This window comes from Primulina tabacum, chromosome 12 (assembly GCF_025594145.1).
Source record: "Primulina tabacum isolate GXHZ01 chromosome 12, ASM2559414v2, whole genome shotgun sequence".
Lineage (NCBI taxonomy): Eukaryota > Viridiplantae > Streptophyta > Magnoliopsida > Lamiales > Gesneriaceae > Primulina > Primulina tabacum.
This window is the reverse complement of record NC_134561.1, coordinates 36,053,593-36,073,278: the sequence shown is the minus strand read 5'-3', so window position 1 is coordinate 36,073,278 and position 19,686 is coordinate 36,053,593. Positions and strand designations below refer to the sequence as shown.

The 19,686-nt window shown below is 36.0% G+C and overlaps 3 protein-coding genes across 6 annotated transcripts; 2 read left to right on the top strand and 1 right to left on the bottom strand.

Annotated features, from left to right (window-relative positions):
* Nucleotides 1-598: 598 nt before the first annotated feature.
* LOC142520464 (NADPH:adrenodoxin oxidoreductase, mitochondrial-like) lies at nt 599-18,001 on the bottom strand. 2 transcript variants are annotated; one of them, XM_075623439.1, is made up of 14 exons: nt 17,766-18,001; nt 5,235-5,354; nt 5,003-5,107; nt 4,396-4,509; nt 4,234-4,287; nt 3,998-4,114; nt 3,165-3,274; nt 3,011-3,084; nt 2,564-2,625; nt 2,263-2,458; nt 1,852-1,915; nt 1,608-1,675; nt 1,365-1,510; nt 599-1,026 (listed from the first exon to the last, which is right to left on the bottom strand). In XM_075623439.1, exons 2-14 carry the CDS (start codon nt 5,349-5,351, stop codon nt 799-801), a joined length of 1,455 nt encoding a protein of 484 aa, XP_075479554.1. In that variant the 5' UTR covers nt 5,352-5,354; nt 17,766-18,001; the 3' UTR covers nt 599-798. The 2 variants fall into 2 exon arrangements, with proteins under 2 accessions (XP_075479554.1, XP_075479555.1); XM_075623440.1 differs by lacking the exon at nt 5,235-5,354 and having other exon boundaries at nt 17,766-17,997.
* Nucleotides 8,046-12,030, top strand: LOC142521424 (uncharacterized). The gene is made up of 5 exons (XM_075624627.1): nt 8,046-8,338; nt 9,190-10,169; nt 10,256-11,064; nt 11,159-11,277; nt 11,390-12,030. The coding sequence occupies exons 3-5, from the start codon at nt 10,710-10,712 to the stop codon at nt 11,858-11,860; spliced, it is 945 nt and encodes a 314-aa protein (XP_075480742.1). The 5' UTR covers nt 8,046-8,338; nt 9,190-10,169; nt 10,256-10,709; the 3' UTR covers nt 11,861-12,030.
* Nucleotides 12,089-16,275, top strand: LOC142520465 (NADPH:adrenodoxin oxidoreductase, mitochondrial-like). 3 transcript variants are annotated; one of them, XM_075623443.1, is made up of 12 exons: nt 12,089-12,323; nt 12,451-12,555; nt 13,049-13,162; nt 13,271-13,324; nt 13,444-13,560; nt 14,280-14,389; nt 14,470-14,543; nt 14,905-14,966; nt 15,072-15,267; nt 15,603-15,666; nt 15,839-15,906; nt 16,004-16,275. In XM_075623443.1, the coding sequence occupies exons 1-12, from the start codon at nt 12,207-12,209 to the stop codon at nt 16,258-16,260; spliced, it is 1,338 nt and encodes a 445-aa protein (XP_075479558.1). In that variant the 5' UTR covers nt 12,089-12,206; the 3' UTR covers nt 16,261-16,275. The 3 variants fall into 3 exon arrangements, with proteins under 3 accessions (XP_075479558.1, XP_075479557.1, XP_075479556.1); XM_075623442.1 differs by having other exon boundaries at nt 12,460-12,555; nt 15,603-15,685; nt 16,004-16,142; XM_075623441.1 differs by having other exon boundaries at nt 15,603-15,685; nt 16,004-16,142.
* Nucleotides 18,002-19,686: the final 1,685 nt, after the last annotated feature.

The window sequence follows — 19,686 nt, the reverse complement described above, 5'->3', positions numbered from 1 at the left end:
ATTATTTCTCAAAAAAATTGTAGTTATGTCATATATCGAAATGAGAAGGTGTATTTATGCCATGCATTTATGATAATAATATCATCAAAACTGACATTTAACATTGATTATATTTTCTAAAAAAAAATTTAATATGCACAAGGAATATTTATTGAGTAAATTTTGGTGAACTTAGAGGACAAAAATAGTTATTATAAAAAGTCGGTCTCTTGTGAGATGATCTCACGAATATTTATATGTGAGACGGATCAACCCTACCGATATTCACAATAAAAAAGTAATACTCTTAGCATAAAAAGTAATATTTTTTCATGGATGACCCAAATAAGATATCTGTCTCAAAAAATACGAGCCGTGAGATCGTTTTACACAAGTTTTTGCCAATTATAAATGTATCTTATCACAAACTTGGTTTTCCTTCAAAAAAATAGGACATGGTTTTATTAAAAAACTAATTATAATATATGAATATATTTTAATTCCCCTGGTTGAATTGGAGTCTAATAGTAATTTACGTGCAAAAGAACCAAATACATTGACTGTAAAATATTCCATTGCCCCTCTTAAAAAAAATAAATAAATAAAGTATCCCATTGCCTGTCGTATGAACTCATATAAATACACCTCAAAATCTTGTATACATGTATTTGTACGGTTTGATGTTCTTTAAATTCTAATTCTTTACAAATACTGAGTTTTTAGAGAAAAATATAACTTCAAATAATTTTTTTGACAAATATAAAGAATGCATACCATTACCATTGTTGCTACAAACGCGCAAAGCATTTCTGTGCAGCGCTATGCACAGCCAACTTCCAGCAGCTCCTCCCAAGTTGTGAGCTTTTGCCGCGGTTTTCCCTTCAAACTTCCCCGCCTTCTCTCTTCAGCATCGATTCTTTCCCAGCCACTGAAAGGGACGACTGCGATCCTCCGACTGTCTAATAGTTGAAGCAGCCCTTGTCCCCCGGGTTTTGATGAGTCAGAAGTTAATACTCCTTTACTTATGTCGTCTGAGATGCACGCAAGCTGCCACGTGTTTTGGTGATCAAAATATCTAGTTAGCTAAGAAGTAAACAATATAGTAATACTACTTCCCTCCGTCACTGTTGCGCTTATTTTTACCACAGCATAAATATTTTTCAACGGTTGTTGCTATGCAATCCGCAATAAAAACTTACCACACGACATGTATCGATCATACAACCAGTGGATGAGGATTGAGACACATGCGAACATCCAATCAGTATGATTGAGGATGTACCACCAAGTGTAATTAAAGAATTACAATGAGTTTATCAAGTTATTGTCATGTCTACAAATAAATTGGCATGGTTAAATTCTTTACTGCAAATGAGTAAACTTACCGTCTCCTCGGCACAATAAAGGTTGGTGCCGATAATCCCCGTTGGTCCTCTCTTCAACCACCCACACACATACAATCCTGCGTCGCATTTTGATTCATCTTGTGACACCTTGGCTAGAACACGACCTCCGATATTAGGAACGATTCCTGAAAAGGAGATGAAGATCTATCATTAGGAAGCAAACCCATACGAAACAGCTCCTTTTGAGACAAGTTATTCTCAAAGTTCTATACGTTCATATACCTTTGTGGTTATCAAAGGGTAGTCCATCAATAGCAAGCGACTTGTAGCCAATGCTCTTCAGTGCTATCCTGCAAACCGATCCTTTAGTTAATCACCAAGCGAACATGTTCTAGGGAGCAACAAGCAGACATCAGTCCTGTCCTGTCCTATTATATCGAACTATTTCATAAACAGTGCAAGTCTTAAACATGATTTAAATTTAGTGAAATGAAATGCGTCTCATACAGAATTCCAGAGAACTTGCCCGCATGATATGTCTTCATACACGCCCGTACCAACAGCAACCTGCTTCGTCTGACCATCATCTCCTACAAAATATAGCAAAATACAGAGTGGTAATTGGTACATTTACCGGTTCTAAAAAACACAGTACTGATCAGGGCCTGCATGATCAAAATTTCCGAAAATAAATCTCAGTTTCTGCCCCCGTAGCTCCAATTACAAAGAAAAAAATTCCAGAAAGAAAATAAACTGTAGAAGTATTTATGTTTGTGTCGTAAGTTCATGAAAAAGCTATTGAAAAGTATTTTATAAAGAAAGTACCCAAGGCTTAATAGATAAAACAATAATAATCATAATAATACCAATTGTGTAATATTCAAAAGGACAAATAAGAAAAGCCCCAACGTAAAACAAATATGATAATATATACTACCTTTAAGTATTGTCTTCTCAAGCCGAACACCAGCAAGATGACCACTTTTATCATCCGATTCCAGAAACTTCTCTGGTCTGTGGAAGAAGACAAAGTGGAGCTCACGTTGATTGCACAAAGGAGAAGTTCCAGGATTGGCTGCTTTCGAGAGCAACTCATAAACTCGCTTTCTGATCCGATTATTTTTCATTTCTATCTTTGCAAATTTACAGAATCAAAGAAGTATAATCAGTTTGAAGGATGTTTTGGATTTCTGTAAAAAAATGAGTAAGGTAGCAAAAGAACTTGAGATGAAACATACCTCATCGGCCGGAGTAGTAACTAGATCAGCTTGCTGAATATGAATAGCCAAATCTTTGATTCCTGAAAGTGAATTTCAAATCAGTCTTAACAAAATATGTGCAAATTTCAAGTCCCTACATTTTTTCATAAACATCTGAATAACATCAGTCGATTTTGATGAGGTGATGAACACATGAATCCCGCTAATAATACAAATGGGTTGCATTATATAGTAAAATCCCGGTGTTCTATCTTCTGAAGAATACATGAAACTAACATTCATCACTTATAGCCTAAGTCAAACTAAGACATCGGCTGACACTCAACGCTAAAAGTTGATAAGCAAACAAAATCAGGATTGAATTAGGTAAAGTACCCACATCAGATCCAGAATAAATGGTCGTGGGACTTTCAAAAGTTAAAAAGGTGAAAAACTAAACTTCCAGATAATAGATAGAGCAATTACCCAGAATTTCTCGCAGTTCTTTTGCAGTCCAGGATGCTTGCACTGGTCCACGTCTTCCAACCAAAAAAACTCTTCTGCAATCATAATTGTTAACTCAAAACATTAATCCAAAGCCAACATCAGTTTCTGAAAACTATTATAGTGGATGAGGAACCTTATGGAGCTTCCTTCTAAGGCAGCCAATGCATGGCAGGCAATATCAGTTCTTGCCAATTCTGTTGTTGGACGTAAAAGAACTCGAGCAACATCAAGAGCGACATTACCCTAAAAGCAAGTGTCATATGTAAACAAGGAAAACACAAATGTGGGAAGGTTTTGGAATTGGACATGGTTTAATATAAAACCAAAACTAGGCACAAGAGGAGACAAAAATAAAGCAAAAACACGATTGGAGACAAAAAAATTAAGCAAAAACAAGATCATTTTGAAACGACTCAATCAACTCGAACAGTTGCTTTTTTATATATTTGCTTCTGTACACCGAAATGTGAAATAAGAAAAAGAACCCAGCTTCGAAGCAGAGGAACTTATGTAATGTACATGCGTTCAGAGCAGATATGAGAACTTATAAAGATATAAACTGGACAGCCAATATTTGACAATCACAATGTTAAACTAGAAGATCATGAACTCACTAAGGACATCTTGGTGATGTGAAGAGATTCATTGACAAAAGAAGCATATACGAAGAGCAAAGGTATAGAAACTGCTTGTTTTCTGTAACTGCTGTAGGTGGACATTGCAGTTCATGGGGACAAGGACAGGGTTCATAGTGGAAGAGTAAAACTTTGACATCAAATTATGATAACAAACAAAAGAAATATGTTTTATGCAGATGTGGTTGATCCAACAGGTAATTTAATCATACAGTCACTTAGCCCATACTGCCTCGCCCTTTTTGCAAGTAACAGATGCATGCTAGGACCATCATTGTGTAGTCAAACTGGACATCAATTGTGAGAATTAAGACAAAAAATAGAAAGAAACCTGCCCGAGAATAACAGCAGTGTCAGAGCTTTTTAAGTCTGGGGTAAGATTTCTACAGTCTGGATGCCCATTATACCACCAAACAATCTCTCTAGCAGCATGAATTCCAGCCAAGTCCTGTAACAGAGAGAATATAAAATATAAATGAAACCTTATTTTACATTATTGAAAACGTAATAATACAAGATAGAAGCACATTAACATCTGACAGATTGTGACAAGAATACTACACAAACCTCCCCATGAATGCCAATAGATCTGTCACTTTCAGCACCATAAGAAAGCACCACCTGGCACAAAAATTCCATCTTGCCTGATCAAATCTATGTACGAGGGGCTAAAAACAAGAGACCAAATAGCCATCCTGTCAAATTACTTGTTCATAATTGCTATCTTACCGAATTATACATCTCACGAAGCTCTGCCAAAGATATGGAAGATCCAAGAGATATATTTCCATAGAATGAACATCGTTCATTTTGTGCAACCCGTGAAAATTGATTGATCACCACCTGTTGGTTTTTTTTGTCAGTGACCAAGTCCATAAGAGAATTACCATGAAACAACAGTATGAATTGGAGTTTTATTAAAAGAAAATGATAATTCCTCGTTCACCCTTCTATCGGACCCATGAGTTAAAATACAATAAAACAACTAGCATAGCTATCAGAGCAACCATTATCAACAAGCATGACTTCAATGGCCCATTACTGGAATTTTACTACTGACAAACTAAAGATGAAGCTTGAGAACCAATTCCAAAGTCCTAGGAATTAATTATGATGATTTCCTAAGATCCTAAGAAAATAAACTACACATGCCTATAATACTAATTTCAAAGAAAACTACTGATGTTTCAAACGTGTTATTCAAAAAAACTTAATTGTCTTTTCCAACACCCGCAACTTGATGTAACGTGCTTAAGTAACAACATGACAGAGCAGCCGTGAACGATAATTTAGAACCTTAACATAATAGAGTCCGTATGGGTATGTCGGAACTGACCTTGGTTTCCGGATGATCAGGTGCGACTCCAGACCGTACCAATCCAAATGGCGTAGGCAATCGGTCTATTATATCAACTTCTACTCCTTCGTGTGCCTTCAAAAGCTAATCCAAAACCCATAAAAAAACATCACAATTTCGGATAATCACAATAAAGAAACATAAATATTTCTGAAATTCACGAAGACAAAATCAGAATCAATAAACAAATCCTTAACACATGCTTAGCTACCTTTTCCGCGGTGTAAAATCCAGCAGGTCCACTGCCAACAACACAAATGCGTAATGGAGCTGAAGAGAGAGCTGCGAAGCTTCTCGACAAAAAATTAAGCTTTCCCAAAATCACCATTTGCTGAGGGATCAAAACCTTTGAATAATTTCTTCAAAAAAAAAAAAAAAATTCTTCGAATTCTTTTCGTGGTGGCTTCTATTCAAGAGCTCGTAAACTTTGAAAAGTAGAAAATGGGAAAGGAAAATCTGACTATTGGGCTTTAATAAAGCCCAATAAATAATACATTTAATGGACAAGGCCCATTTATACTGATTACCCGACCCCTTATAAGATCTTTTAATGAGTTGGAAAATAAATGGATCCAAATTCTATAAATTTGAATACATAAACTACTTTCTACTTTTAGTTATTTGTTTATAGTTAAGAAACATAATGTTCGATAAAATTTTATATTCATCTGTATATTTTACAAAAACTCTTGTGAGACGGTCTCACGGATCAATTTCGTGAGACGAATATCTTATTTGGGTCATCTATGAAAAAAATTACTTTTTATTCTAATAATATTACTTTTTATTGTGAATATCGGTAGTGTTGACCCGTCTCAGACATAAATATTCGTGAGACCGTCTCACAAGAGATATACTCGAAATATTTTCGTCCCTTTTCGATTTTTTTATTTGTAATTATTTTATTTCACTTTCCTCCTCTTAAAATTTACACTTGTGTCCCTAAAAATTTAATATATTTTTCCGCCCCTCTAATCTCATTTTTCTGGCTCTGTCCCAGTGGCCAGGGGTATCAAGATATTAATCAATCAATACATGTTGTTTATTTATTTCCATTAGCACAAGTGTTGGTCACATGCCAATAATTATAGTGACACTCAAAATTTCCTTCTTTTTCAGTAAAGATTTTTGAATGAACTAATTTTGTGAACGTCGCAATCTATTAAAAATAGAAAAAAAGTAAATACATTAGAACTAATGACTTTACTAATCAATACGCATGCATTGTTTGTGGTAAAAATCTATTATTAAGATTGAGACTTGAACATAACTCAACCTCAAAAGTTAGCTTAAAAGAGAAGATTGTACAAGTTCATATATTCGACTTTCATGACTTTATCTGATGCAATCCTGGTGAAATGGTTGAGCCGGGTCGGGTGCTCCACCGGATCAAATCAATAATGTTGTTCAGGAAAATGAGCAAAGTAGATGGCTTCGGCTGTCACCTGCACACAAGGAGATAAACCACGTGAATGGGCGCCAGAGGGGTATCCGGCGTGGCCACTTCGATGCTTAAGTCAGCAGGTGATTCAAGCAAAAGAACCAATGTAACCAAGTGATGGTTGTGATATTGGTGTGAATGAATGAATATAAATGTAAAGAAAAAACCTGATATTTATAGTAGGAGAAGTAATGATGACTTCGTTCTCCGTGCTACCTACTAATTATAGTAGGACGGCTAATTATAGTAGGACGGCTGATCATACCTTATATTCTGACATGTCAAATCACACACTAGTCAAATCTCTCCTGTCTGCTTTTGTCAACCACTTGGATCGGTGTCAGAGATGGGACAACCACCCATATCCTATTCTGCTTGTATACTCGAGTGCGGTGCTTATATCGAGGTGATCAAGGTAGAATACTTCTCGAGAAGTGACACAAAAACTCGGGCACCCAATAGCCCGGGGAAGAGACGTCCCGGGTTTCAATGGCCTGGCCTCTGAAGAATCCATCCTGCAGATTTACCCTAATCTGAGCTATCCATTATCGCAGGTGACAGCCGAAGCCATCTACTTTGCTCATTTTCCTGAACAACATTATTGATTTGATCCGGTGGAGCACCCGACCCGGCTCAACCATTTCACCAGGATCGCATCAGATAAAGTCATGAAAGTCGAATATATGAACTTGTACAATCTTCTCTTTTAAGCTAACTTTTGAGGTTGAGTTATGTTCAGGTCTCAATCTTAATAATAGATTTTTACCACAAACAATGCATGCGTATTGATTAGTATAGTCATTAGTTCTAATGTATTTACTTTTTTTCTATTTTTAATAGATTGCGACGTTCACAAAATTAGTTCATTCAAAAATCATTACTGAAAAAGGATGAAATTTTGAGTGTCACTATAATTATTGGCATGTGACCAACACTTGTGCTAATGGAAATAAATAAACAACATGTATTGATTGATTAATATCTTGATACCCCTGGCCACTGGGACAGAGCCAGAAAAATGAGATTAGAGGGGCGGAAAAATATATTAAATTTTTAGGGAGACAAGTGCAAATTTTAAGAGGAGGAAAGTGAAATAAAATAATTACATCTAGCACCTTACTTAATAAAAATAAAAAAATCGAAAAGGGACGAAAATATTTCGAGTATATCTCTTGTGAGACGGTTTCCCGAATATTTATCTGTGAGACGGGTCAACACTACCGATATTCACAATAAAAAGTAATATTATTAGAATAAAAAGTAATTTTTTTCATAGATGACCCAAATAAGATATTCGTCTAACGAAATTGATCCGTAAGACCGTCTCACAAAAGTTTTTGTAAAATATACAAATGTATATAAAATTTTATCGAACATTATGTTTCTTAACTATAAACAAATAACTAAAAGTAGAAAGTAGTTTATGTATTCAAATTTATAGAATTTGGATCCATTTATTTTCCAACTCAAAAGATCTTATAAGGGGTTGAGTAATCAGTATAAATGGGCCTTGTCCATTAAATGTATTATTTATTGGGCTTTATTAAAGCCCAATAATCAGATTTTCCCATAGTTGTCAAAGGCGAGCGCTTCTCGCCTGACAATCCCAGGCGCAACAATTAACAAAGGCGAGCCCAGGCGCTCCTTTAAAAAAAATTCTGTAACAGAGAAGTTGCACTCTGTTTTTTTTTTTTTAATATTAACTTAAAGGTAAAAGGCCCAGCCCAATCCCAAACCCTAGCAGCCCAGGTAAGAAATTATATAAGCGACAAAGCTGTGAAGACTACCACAGAATACAGCCAACAACGTGACGAGTGACGACAGCGTGAATAAGACAAGAGAAAGGCCAAGAACCATTTATTGAAGAAGCTCAGGTATCGGTTCTTGATATTGTCGATATCTTATTTCTATTTTTACTTTCTAAAAGCAGAAGTGCCGGTACCTCTTTTAGAATTCATATTAAAGAATGTAGCACATGTGCAAAAAAAGATAGAGAACTGGGAGAAAGGCATGCAGAAATCAAAGCATATTTGATTGGACCGCCTTATTAAATTAAAATGAAATTTAAAACTACACATGTCTTGAATCCATGAAACCACAACTAAGGGGACACGTAATCAATAATATCAATTGGACTGCCTTTAATATTTTTTAATCTTTAGACAAACCAGGGATCCCACTGCCTTTAAGAGTTTAATACCTTTTTTATGGCATGATAAATCCAATAACTATGTGTATGTTCGAGAGTATCATAGCTCATCTTAAGAAAATAATTGGCAATGATGTTATTTTACAAATTCTCTCGAATTTTCCACTTTTTTATTTTTTAAAAAAATATATTGCTGCATGCAGCGCGGTGGTGGCTGCCAACCGCATCCCACCATGCTCCATGTTAGCTTTTTTCAAAAATAAATTTTTGCCTTAAATAAAAAAGTAAATAAATATTAATTAATTGATCGTCAAACGGAAACCTTAAATATTTTGATCACGAGACTCGTAAATATTTAATTGTGAAATATTTGATTGTAAGATATCTGATATTTGAGAAGATGAATATTAGAACTTTGATGTGGATGAATGACCCACGAATAATTGAGAAATATCTTTTAACTACTTTGATTGCCATAAACTGAGATTGTGGTCATGTCTACCTCGGGTTTTTTATAAATTATGTTATTGTATATATACCGAATTATTGATTAATATGTTGCAATATTTTCTTCAGGTTAATGTCTGCCTCTGAAAATTTGGAGAATCGTAAAGATCCTGGCTGGAATTATGGGAAATTAATCAATCCAAAAGACATTAATTCCGTGCAATGTGTTTTTTGTGACAAAATTCTCAAGGGAGGAATTTTTCGTCTCAAGCAACATCTTGCTGGAGGTCATCGAAATGCCAAAGCATGTCCAAAATGCCCCGAGCATGTTAGAACTGAAATTCAAGTTTACATATCCAAAAAAAAGAAATCAAGCGGCAAATGGACATGAATCCTAGTTTTGATGAATTTGATGAGCAATTGGAAATTTTGGAAGATGATGATGTGGTTTCAATCCCTCGAAAAGGGAAACAACCAATATTTAGTTCAACAGCGAGTTCCGCCGCCATCCCCCCTGTTTTCTCAAGTCAAAAGACAAAGACGGTTGGTTTTCTTGATTATTTTTTTGTCAACAATATGTATCAGGTTGTTAGTCAAGGAAAGCAGAAAGGAGCAAAAGATTCAAAGAAATATGATGAGAGTCAGAAAAAAGCGAGAGACTCTGTGGTACAGTATTTTGTCAAATGGATGTACAATGCAGGTATTCCGTTCAATGCTGTAAAGTATGATAGTTTTAAGGAATTTTGTAGAGCTGCATCTTATTGTACTCATGATTGGAAGCCCCCAAGTTACCATGAAGTTAGGGTAACTTATTTAAATAAAGAAATACAAAGTACGAAAAATCCTTTTGAAAGAGTACGAGGCAGACTATAAAAAATATGGATGTTCATTAATGGCTGACGGATGGACTGATGGAAAAAATAGAACTTTGATTAATTTTTTGGTGAACGGTCCAAGAGGGACAATATTTTTGGAATCTGTGGATGCATCCGGCTTTTCTCATACCGGTCTCAAGTTGTTTGACTTACTTGAAAAGTATGTGGAGCAAATTGGTCCAAAGAATGTTGTTCAACTGGTTACAGATAATGCCTCTGCAAATATTTCAGCAGGTATGAAATGTGAATTCAAGATATTACTTTGTAACAAGTATTAAATTTTTTACTTATAAGGAATAACATTAATCTTTAATATGCAGGGAAGTATTTGACGATAAGATTTCCACACATATTCTGGACTCCATGTGCTGCCCATTGTTTGGATTAAATGCTTGAAGATTTGTTCAAAATTCCTGTACTGAAGAAGGTTTATGAAAGGGGGATGATGGTGAATGGCTATATATATAATAGGCCACAAGTCTTGAACATGATGAGAGAATTCACAGGTCAAAGAGAAATGGTTAGGGCTTTTAAAACTCGTTTTGCCACTGTTTTTTTTACATTAAAAAGGTTTCAAAAACAGAAGGTGAATTTAAGAAAGATGTTCACTTCAGAAAAGTGGAACACGAGTCGATTTGCGAAGGAGGTAGAAGGTAAACGTGCAACAGAGATTATATTGATGCCTTCGTTTTGGAATCATGTTGTTTATGTCATTAAAGTTGGTGGCCCAATTATTAAAGTGCTTCGATTAGTTGATGGTGAAAAAAACCTGCCATGGGGTATATATACGAGGCTATGGATCGAGCTAAGGAGGCTATTGCTTTGGCTTTCAACAACAATGAAGAGAAGTACCAAAAGATTTTTGAAATCATTGATAAAAGGTGGACGGATCAGCTTCATAAGCCTTTGCATGCAGCTGGTTACTTTTTGAACCCGGAATTCTTTTATACGAATCCTGAGATAGAAAAAGATGCTGAAGTTATGAAGGGGTTGTACGAGTGTGTTGAAAAGATGTGTGAAGATGTTGACGTTCAAGATAAAATCACATATCAACTCTCAAAATATAAAAATGTTGATGGGCTTTTTGGCGGTTCTATGGCTATTAGACATAGAAATAAATTATCACCAGGTAATTAATTCTTGTTTTTTATTTCAAGATCATAACATATTGTTGAAAACTTGAAGAATTTTAACTTTGAAATTTTGTTTATCTCATTTGACAGCTGAATGTTGGTTGGCTTATGGTTCTACGACCCCACAATTGCAAGATTTTGCTGTGAGAATTCTCAGCCTTACGTGCAGTGCTTCTGGTTGTGAGCGGAACTGGAGTATGTTTCAGCATGTAAGTATTTAAATTTTAACATTGAATGGATACTCTTGAGTCTTGACATATTAATTGTAGTTATTATTTTGAACAATTCATGAAGGATGAATGTATTTTAAAATTTTTGCAGCTTCATTCGAAAAGAAGAAACAGGTTGGCGCAGAAGCGTTTGAATGATCTAGTCTTCATTAAATATAACAGGGCATTGAAACGACGATATGATTTGCGCGACAAAATTGATCCTATTTCATTGGATGATATCGATGATAGCAATGAATGGTTGATGAGAGGATTGGACAATGAAGAAAATAATCTAGTCTTTGGGGATGATGATTTGACATGGGGTGATGTAGGCCGAGCGGCTGGGGTTGGGGAACCGATTTATGGTTTTAGATCTCGTGCTTCGTCTTTTTCAAACGAGGTAAGGGCATCTACATCCAAAACAACCAGAAAAAGGCCAATTTCACATCTTTTGGATGAAGAGGAAGAAGAAATTGATGATGATCAAGAAAGTGGTGAAGATCAAGAAGAATACAAGTCCGAAAGTTCTAGGGACTCTGATGATTCGATGGAGGAAGATGAACTTGATTTGGATGATTGAAGAATTTTAATCGTGTTACTTATTATTATGAGCTTATTAATTATTTATTGTTTTGTGTGACATTGTGACTTAATTATTTCATATTTTAATATATTATTCTAAGATAAATATATTTTTTAAAATAATTAAAAACGTGCGCCTTGCTTCGGTAAGGCGCGCGCCTCGGTGCGCCTTGCGCCTTGCGCCTGCGCCTCGGTGCGCCTTGCGCCCTTGACAACTATGGATTTTCCATTCCCATTTTCTACTTTTCAAAGTTTACGAGCTCTTGAATAGAAGCCACCACAAAAAGAATTCGAAGATTTTTTTTTTTTGAAGAAAGGATTCAAAGGTTTTGATCCCTCAGCAAATGGTGATTTTGGGAAAGCTTAAATTTTTGTCGAGAAGCTTCGCAGCTCTCTCTTCAGCTCCATTACGCATTTGTATTGTTGGCAGTGCACCTGCTGGATTTTACACCGCGGAAAAGGTAGCTAAGCATGTGTTAAGGATTTGTTTATTGATTCTGATTTTGTCTTCGTGAATTTCAGAAATATTTCTGTTTCTTTATTGTGATTATCCGAAATTGTGATGTTTTTTTATGGGTTTTGGATCAGCTTTTGAAGGCACACGAAGGAGTAGAAGTTGATATACTAGACCGATTGCCTACGCCATTTGGATTGGTACGGTCTGGAGTCGCACCTGATCATCCGGAAACCAAGGTCAGTTCCGACATACCCATACGGACTCTATTATGTTAAGGTTCTAAATTATCGTTCACGGCTGCTATGTCATGTTGTTACTTAAGCACGTTACATCATGTTGCGGGTGTTGGAAAAGACAATTAAGTTTTTATGAATAATACGTTTGAAACATCAGTAGTTTTCTTTGAAATTAGTATTATAGGCATGTGTAGTTTATTTTCTTAGGATCTTAGGAAATCATCATAATTAATTCCTAGGACTTTGGAATTGGTTCTCAAGCTTCATCTTTAGTTTGTCAGTAGTAAAATTCCAGTAATGGGCCATTGAAGTCATGCTTGTTGATAATGGTTGCTCTGATAGCCATGCTAGTTGTTTTATTGTATTTTAACTCATGGGTCCGATAGAAGGGTGAACGAGGAATTATCATTTTCTTTTAATAAAACACCAATTCATACGGTTGTTTCATGGTAATTCTCTTATGGACTTGGTCACTGACAAAAAAAACCAACAGGTGGTGATCAATCAATTTTCACGGGTTGCACAAAATGAACGATGTTCATTCTATGGAAATATATCTCTTGGATCTTCCATATCTTTGGTAGAGCTTCGTGAGATGTATAATGCGGTAAGATAGCAATTATGAACAAGTAATTTGACAGGATGGCTATTTGGTCTCTTGTTTTTAGCCCCTCGTACATAGATTTGATCAGGCAAGATGGAATTTTTGTGCCAGGTGGTGCTTTCTTATGGTGCTGAAAGTGACAGATCTATTGGCATTCATGGGGAGGTTTGTGTAGTATTCTTGTCACAATCTGTCAGATGTTAATGTGCTTCTATCTTGTATTATTACGTTTTCAATAATGTAAAATAAGGTTACATTTATATTTTATATTCTTTCTGTTACAGGACTTGGCTGGAATTCATGCTGCTAGAGAGATTGTTTGGTGGTATAATGGGCATCAAGACTGTAGAAATCTTACCCCAGACTTAAAAAGCTCTGACACTGCTGTTATTCTCGGGCAGGTTTCTTTCTATTTTTTGTCTTAATTCTCACAATTGATGTCCAGTTTGACTACACAATGATGGTCCTAGCATGCATCTGTTACTTGCAAAAAGGGCGAGGCAGTATGGGCTAAGTGACTGTATGATTAAATTACCTGTTGGATCAACCACATCTGCATAAAACATATTTCTTTTGTTTGTTATCATAATTTGATGTCAAAGTTTTACTCTTCCACTATGAACCCTGTCCTTGTCCCCATGAACTGCAATGTCCACCTACAGCAGTTACAGAAAACAAGCAGTTTCTATACCTTTGCTCTTCGTATATGTTTCTTTTGTCAATGAATCTCTTCACATCACCAAGATGTCCTTAGTGAGTTCATGATCTTTTAGTTTAACATTGTGATCGTCAAATATTGGCTGTCCAGTTTATATCTTTATCAGTTCTCATATCTGCTCTGAACGCATGTACATTACATAAGTTCCTCTGCTTCGTAGCTGGGTTCTTTTTCTTATTTCACATTTCGGTGTACAGAAGCAAATATATAAAAGCAACTGTTCGAGTTGATTGAGTCGTTTAAAATGATCTTGTTTTTGCTTTATTTTTTGTCTCCGGTCGTGTTTTTGCTTTATTTTTGTCTCCTCTTGTACCTAGTTCTGGTTTTATATTAAACCATTTCCAATTCCAAAACCTTCCCAAATTTGTGTTTTCCTTGTTTACATATGACATTTTCTTTTAGGGTAATGTCGCTCTTGATGTTGCTCGAGTTCTTTTACGTCCAACAACAGAATTGGCAAGAACTGATATTGCCTGCCATGCATTGGCTGCCTTAGAAGGGAGCTCTATAAGGTTCCTCATCCACAATAATAGTTTTTAGAAACTGATGTTGGCTTTGGATTGATGTTTTGAGTTAACAATTATGATTGCAGAAGAGTTTTTTTGGTTGGAAGACGTGGACCAGTGCAAGCAGCCTGGACTGCAAAAGAACTGCGAGAAATTCTGGGTAATTGCTCTATCTATTATAACTTTTGAAAGTCTCACGACCATTTATTCTGGATCTGATGTGGGTACTTTACCTAATTCAATCCTGATTTTATTTGCTTATCAACTTTTAGCGTTAAGTGTCGGCTGATGTCTTAGTTTGACTTAGGCTATAAGTGATGAATGTTAGTTTCATGTATTCTTCAGAAGATAGAACACCAGGATTTTACTATATGATGCAATCCATTTTTATTATTAGTCCGAGATTCATGTTTTCATCACCTCATCAAAATCGACTAATGTTATTCAGATGTTTCTGAAAAAATATAGAGACTTGAAATTTGCAAGTATTTTGTTAAGCCTGATTTGAAATTCAATTTCAGGAATCAAAGATTTGGATATTCATATTCAGCAAGCTGATTTAGTTACTACTCCGGCCGATGAGGCATGTTTTATCTCAAGTTCTTTTGCTACCTTACTCAATTTTTTACAGAAATCCAAAACATCATTCAAACTGATTATAATTCTTTGACACTGTAAATTTGCAAAGATAGAAATGAAAAATAATCGGATCAGAAAGCGCGTTTATGAGTTGCTCTCGAAAGCAGCCAATCCTGGAACTTCTCCTTTGTGCAATCAACGTGAGCTCCACTTTGTCTTCTTCCACAGACCAGAGAAGTTTCTGGAATTGGATGATAAAAGTGGTCATCTTGCTGGTGTTCGGCTTGAGAAGACAATACTTAAAGGTAGTATATATTATCATATTTGTTTTGCATTAGGGCTTTTCTTATTTATCCTTTTGAATATTACACAATTGGTATTATTATGATTATTATTGTTTTATCTATCAAGTCTTGGGTACTTTCTTTGTAAAATACTTTTCAATAGCTTTTTCATGAACTTACGACACAACATATTTACTTCTACAGTTTATTTTCTTTCTGGTAATTGTAGCTACGGGGGCAGAAACTGAGATTTATTTTCGTAAAATCTTGATCATGCAGCCCCTGATCAGTACGGTGTTTTTTAGAACTGGTAAATATACCAATTACCACTGTCTGTATTTTGCTATATTTTGTAGGAGATGATGGTCAGATGAAGCAGGTTGCTGTTGGTACTGGCGTGTATGAAGACATTTCATGCGGGCAAGTTCTCTGGAATTCTGTATGAGACGCATTTCATTTCACTAAATTTAAATCATGTTTAAGACTTGCACTGTTTATGAAATAGTTCGATATAATAGGACAGAAGTGATGTCTGCTTGTTGCTCCCTAGAACATGTTCGCTTGGTGATTAACTGAAAGGATCGGTTTGCAGGATAGCACTGAAGAGCATTGACCACAAGTCTCTTGCTATTGATGGACTACCCTTTGATAACCACAAAGGTATATGAACGTATAGAACTTTGAGAATAACTTGTCTCAAAAGGAGCTGTTTCGTATGGGTTTGCTTCCTAATGATAGATCTTCATCTCCTTTTCAGGAATCGTTCCAAATATCGGAGGTTGTGTTCTAGCCAATGTGTCACAAGATGAATCAAAATGCGACACAGGGTTGTATGTGTGTGGGTGGTTGAAGAGAGGACCAACGGGGAATATCGGCACCAACCTTTATTGTGCCGAGGAGACAGCGAGTATGACTCTAGCCCGACTATTTAAGGAGGGAGTGATCATACCCCCGGATACCCCGGGGTGTGTCCGGGTCATGGGTAACCCGAGACCATTGATGACGTCCGCATAAAAGCCCGGGTCACGGACGACCCGGGATATTGAATGGATAGCTCAGATCAGGGTAAATCTGCAGGATGGATTCTTCAGAGGCCAGGCCATTGAACACCCGGGACGTCTCTTCCCCGGGCTATTGGGTGTCCGAGTTTTTGTGTCACTTCTCGGGAAGTATTCTACCCTGACCACCTCGATATAAGCACCGCACTCGAGTATACTAGCAGAATAGGATATGGACGGTTGTCCCATCTCTGACACCGATCCAAGTGGTTGACAAAAGCAGACAGGAGAGATTTGACTAGTGTGTGATTTGACATGTCAGAATATAGGGTATGATCAGCCGTCCTACTATAATTAGTAGGTAGCACGGAGAACGAGGTCATCATTACTTCTCCTACTATAAATATCAGGTTCTCTCTTTACATTTACATTCATTCATTCACACCAATATCACAACCATCACTTGGTTACATTGGTTCTTTTGCTTGAATCACCTGCTGACTTAAGCATCGGAGTGGCCACGCCGGATACCTTTCCGGCGCCCATTCACGTGGTTTATCTCCTTGTGTGCAGGTGACAGCCGAAGCCATCTACTTTGCTCATTTTCCTGAACAACATTATTGATTTGATCCGGTGGAGCAGCCGACCCGGCTCAACCATTTCACCAGGATCGCATCATTATCCAACCGATGTGGGACAACTAACACACTTCCTCACGCCTAGGAATGAACGTCTGGAGCTTGAAGTTTACAAATGGTCCAATCATGAGTAGAACGGGTGGTCCAACTATGTTTGGTCCAACCAACATATAACGGTAGAACCTGATCTCTGATACTATATTAAGATTGAGAATTGGACCTAGCTCAACCCATCGATCTTAACCAGTGGCGGAGCCAGGATTTGGAATCTACCCGGGCTAAATTTTTTTAACAAAAAACAAAATAATAACTATGATACCGGTTCATCGTAGTCTCAAAAAGTTTCACATTAACAAAATCTTCGATATTTTGGTTATTGAACTCGTAAGATTCAGAAACCGACAAAACATTGACAATGTAATATTATATCAACAACTTGATAAAATAAAAGACGTCTTAGGATACCAATTGGAATAGAAGACGAACAAAAAAGTTTGGCCACAAAATGAAACGGCGGCACCAAGACAAAGTGTGACCTTCCAAGAAAGTGCAAATTCAATAAAACCAATTGTGATCATGGTAGCTGTCACATTTATAATTAATTAATTTCTTTTTGACACCCAATTTACAACTTGGGGCCATATCGGTGCCTATTATTGACTATTAATTAACAGCTATTATTGACTATTAATTAACAGGATGAATATGCCAGTCGGTGCCTATTATTGACACCCAATTTACAACTTGACACCCAATTCACCAGTCCACAAAACTCAAATCATATTATTTAATACAAGGAGTCAAGGACGAAGATCAACTTATTACAAATTCTATAGCTTAAAGCACGGCACTAACCACAAATAAAATGAAGCAAGATCATTACCTAAATCGAGCAAGAATCGAAGTATCGAACGCAAGAACAGGAGCTGAAATCGAGTGGCTTCTTCTTCGATTCGGCACAGCCGCACAGCACAGGAAGAACTGAAGAAGGCGCAGCCGTGCAGAGCTTGGGGCTGTCGCTGATATCGCGGCGGTGGTTGGAACTCCGTTTCGGCTCACGGCTGATGCTGGGAGAGGAGATGAGCGACACGACGGGTTGGGAATTGGGAGGAGGGTTTGCTTCTGTAAGCGTTTTCAATTTTGTTTCCCTTTTACCAATATCAAACATTTGGACTTTGGAGCATGGGCTTATATAATTTGGACCTCGGCTCAGTGGGCTGGACAAAATCTAATACATACTAAAAAAATAAAATAAAAAATTTGGGCCACCTGGGCTCCCTCCGCCCCTGATCTTAACATCTATTAAAGTAATTCGAACTATGTTGAATCAATTGTCTTCAGTGATTTAACTTTGGGAAATTCAGAAAAACTATTGAGTTTCGTGATGTAAATGAGAGAGCATACTGAAATGGGGAATATATGATTGAGAATTAAAGATTTCTATAGAAGAAAGTGTCTGATAGGCTGCAAGTTATTCCCCATTTCCTGGAAAATTTATCATCAGTCTCTTCGATTCTTGACTTTAGAAATATATAATATGATATATGAATGTATTTCTTTTGTTTGGACAAATATTTAAATTAAAATATAATATATTTTTTTAGTTAATATTTTAATAAAACATTTAAATATAATCAACTAAATTTTTAAAATAATGATTCTTAATTCATTAAATGTCGTTTCATAAGATATATAATCTAAATAAAATTATCAATCTAATTAAATTTTTGTTTTTCTTGCCGGTTCAATTTTAACATGTATAATCAGAAAATCGAACTATATAAAAACTTCGTTTTTAACATTTGTATTTGAATTAATAAATTTTGTTTTATTCGGCTCTACTTGATTTTTGGTTTCGGTTTGAATTTATATTTTTTCGATCTAAACCAAAGTTCGAACTAGGGGCAGGGAGGAGCGGGGACGGGTTCTCCATCCCCATCCTCATCCTCGTCCCCGAATTCCATCTCCACCCCAATACCCGCCCCGATCCCCATTTTTTCGGATTCGGGGAATCCCCAAACCCGAAATTTCGGGGATCAACTTTCCATCTCCGTTTCAAAAATATTAATATGGCAAAACGATAACGCATTCGAAGATTTTTTCAAACCAAAACTTATTATTATATATTATTATTAGTAATAATATTATTATTCATTTTTTAAAAAATAATATTATTATTATATTATTAATACTAATGATATTATTATTTTATTATTGATATTATTTTCGGGGCGGGTTCGGTGATCGGGATAGTAATCTCATATCCGCCCCTAACTACATTGGAGATTTAAAAAAATCCCCGAACCCGAAATCGAAAAAATCAGATATCCTCATCTCTGTTCCGGGTTTTCCCCGTGGAACCCGAAACCGTAGAGAAAATTGTCATCCATAGTTCGAACGTACCTAAATATCACTCTTAATAAAATAGAAAGAAATTTGTATTTCCTGTCTTTCACATATCTCCTATATTATCTTTTCACACACATCTCTCTTTTATTATTATTATTATTAAAAATTGAGAAATAGATAGTAATTTCTTACTTAAAATTATTATTATTATTATTATTGAAAATTGAGAAATATATAGTAATTTCTTTCTTACTAAAATACGAGTTTCCAAAATAAATTTTCACTGACTATTTTTTTTTTAACCATAGTTTCTCCAGACACACCCAAACAATGTGGTAGTATTTAATGAAACCTGTCCATTTAATCAGAGTCAAATTTGTCCATCATCTTCCGTAGGACATTTATTTAATGATTTGACCTGTTCAATCTAAATTTGGACACGTCTAGAACGTGGA

Bases quoted from the DNA above. Each gene is read 5' to 3' on its own strand.
- LOC142520465 (XM_075623443.1), top strand. From the start codon at position 12,207: ATGGTGATTTTGGGAAAGCTTAAATTTTTGTCGAGAAGCTTCGCAGCT. The intron at 14,967-15,071 runs GCATGTTTTATC...AAATTTGCAAAG, and splicing joins TTACTACTCCGGCCGATGAG to ATAGAAATGAAAAATAATCG. The intron at 15,667-15,838 runs GCAAGTTCTCTG...ATCGGTTTGCAG, and splicing joins TATGAAGACATTTCATGCGG to GATAGCACTGAAGAGCATTG.
- LOC142521424 (XM_075624627.1), top strand. From the start codon at position 10,710: ATGGGGTATATATACGAGGCTATGGATCGAGCTAAGGAGGCTATTGCT. The intron at 11,065-11,158 runs GTAATTAATTCT...CTCATTTGACAG, and splicing joins TAGAAATAAATTATCACCAG to CTGAATGTTGGTTGGCTTAT. The intron at 11,278-11,389 runs GTAAGTATTTAA...AAATTTTTGCAG, and splicing joins ACTGGAGTATGTTTCAGCAT to CTTCATTCGAAAAGAAGAAA.
- LOC142520464 (XM_075623439.1), bottom strand. From the start codon at position 5,351: ATGGTGATTTTGGGAAAGCTTAATTTTTTGTCGAGAAGCTTCGCAGCT. The intron at 4,510-5,002 runs GTCAGTTCCGAC...AAAAACCAACAG, and splicing joins CTGATCATCCGGAAACCAAG to GTGGTGATCAATCAATTTTC. The intron at 3,275-3,997 runs GTTTCTTTCTAT...ACTTGCTTTTAG, and splicing joins CTGCTGTTATTCTCGGGCAG to GGTAATGTCGCTCTTGATGT.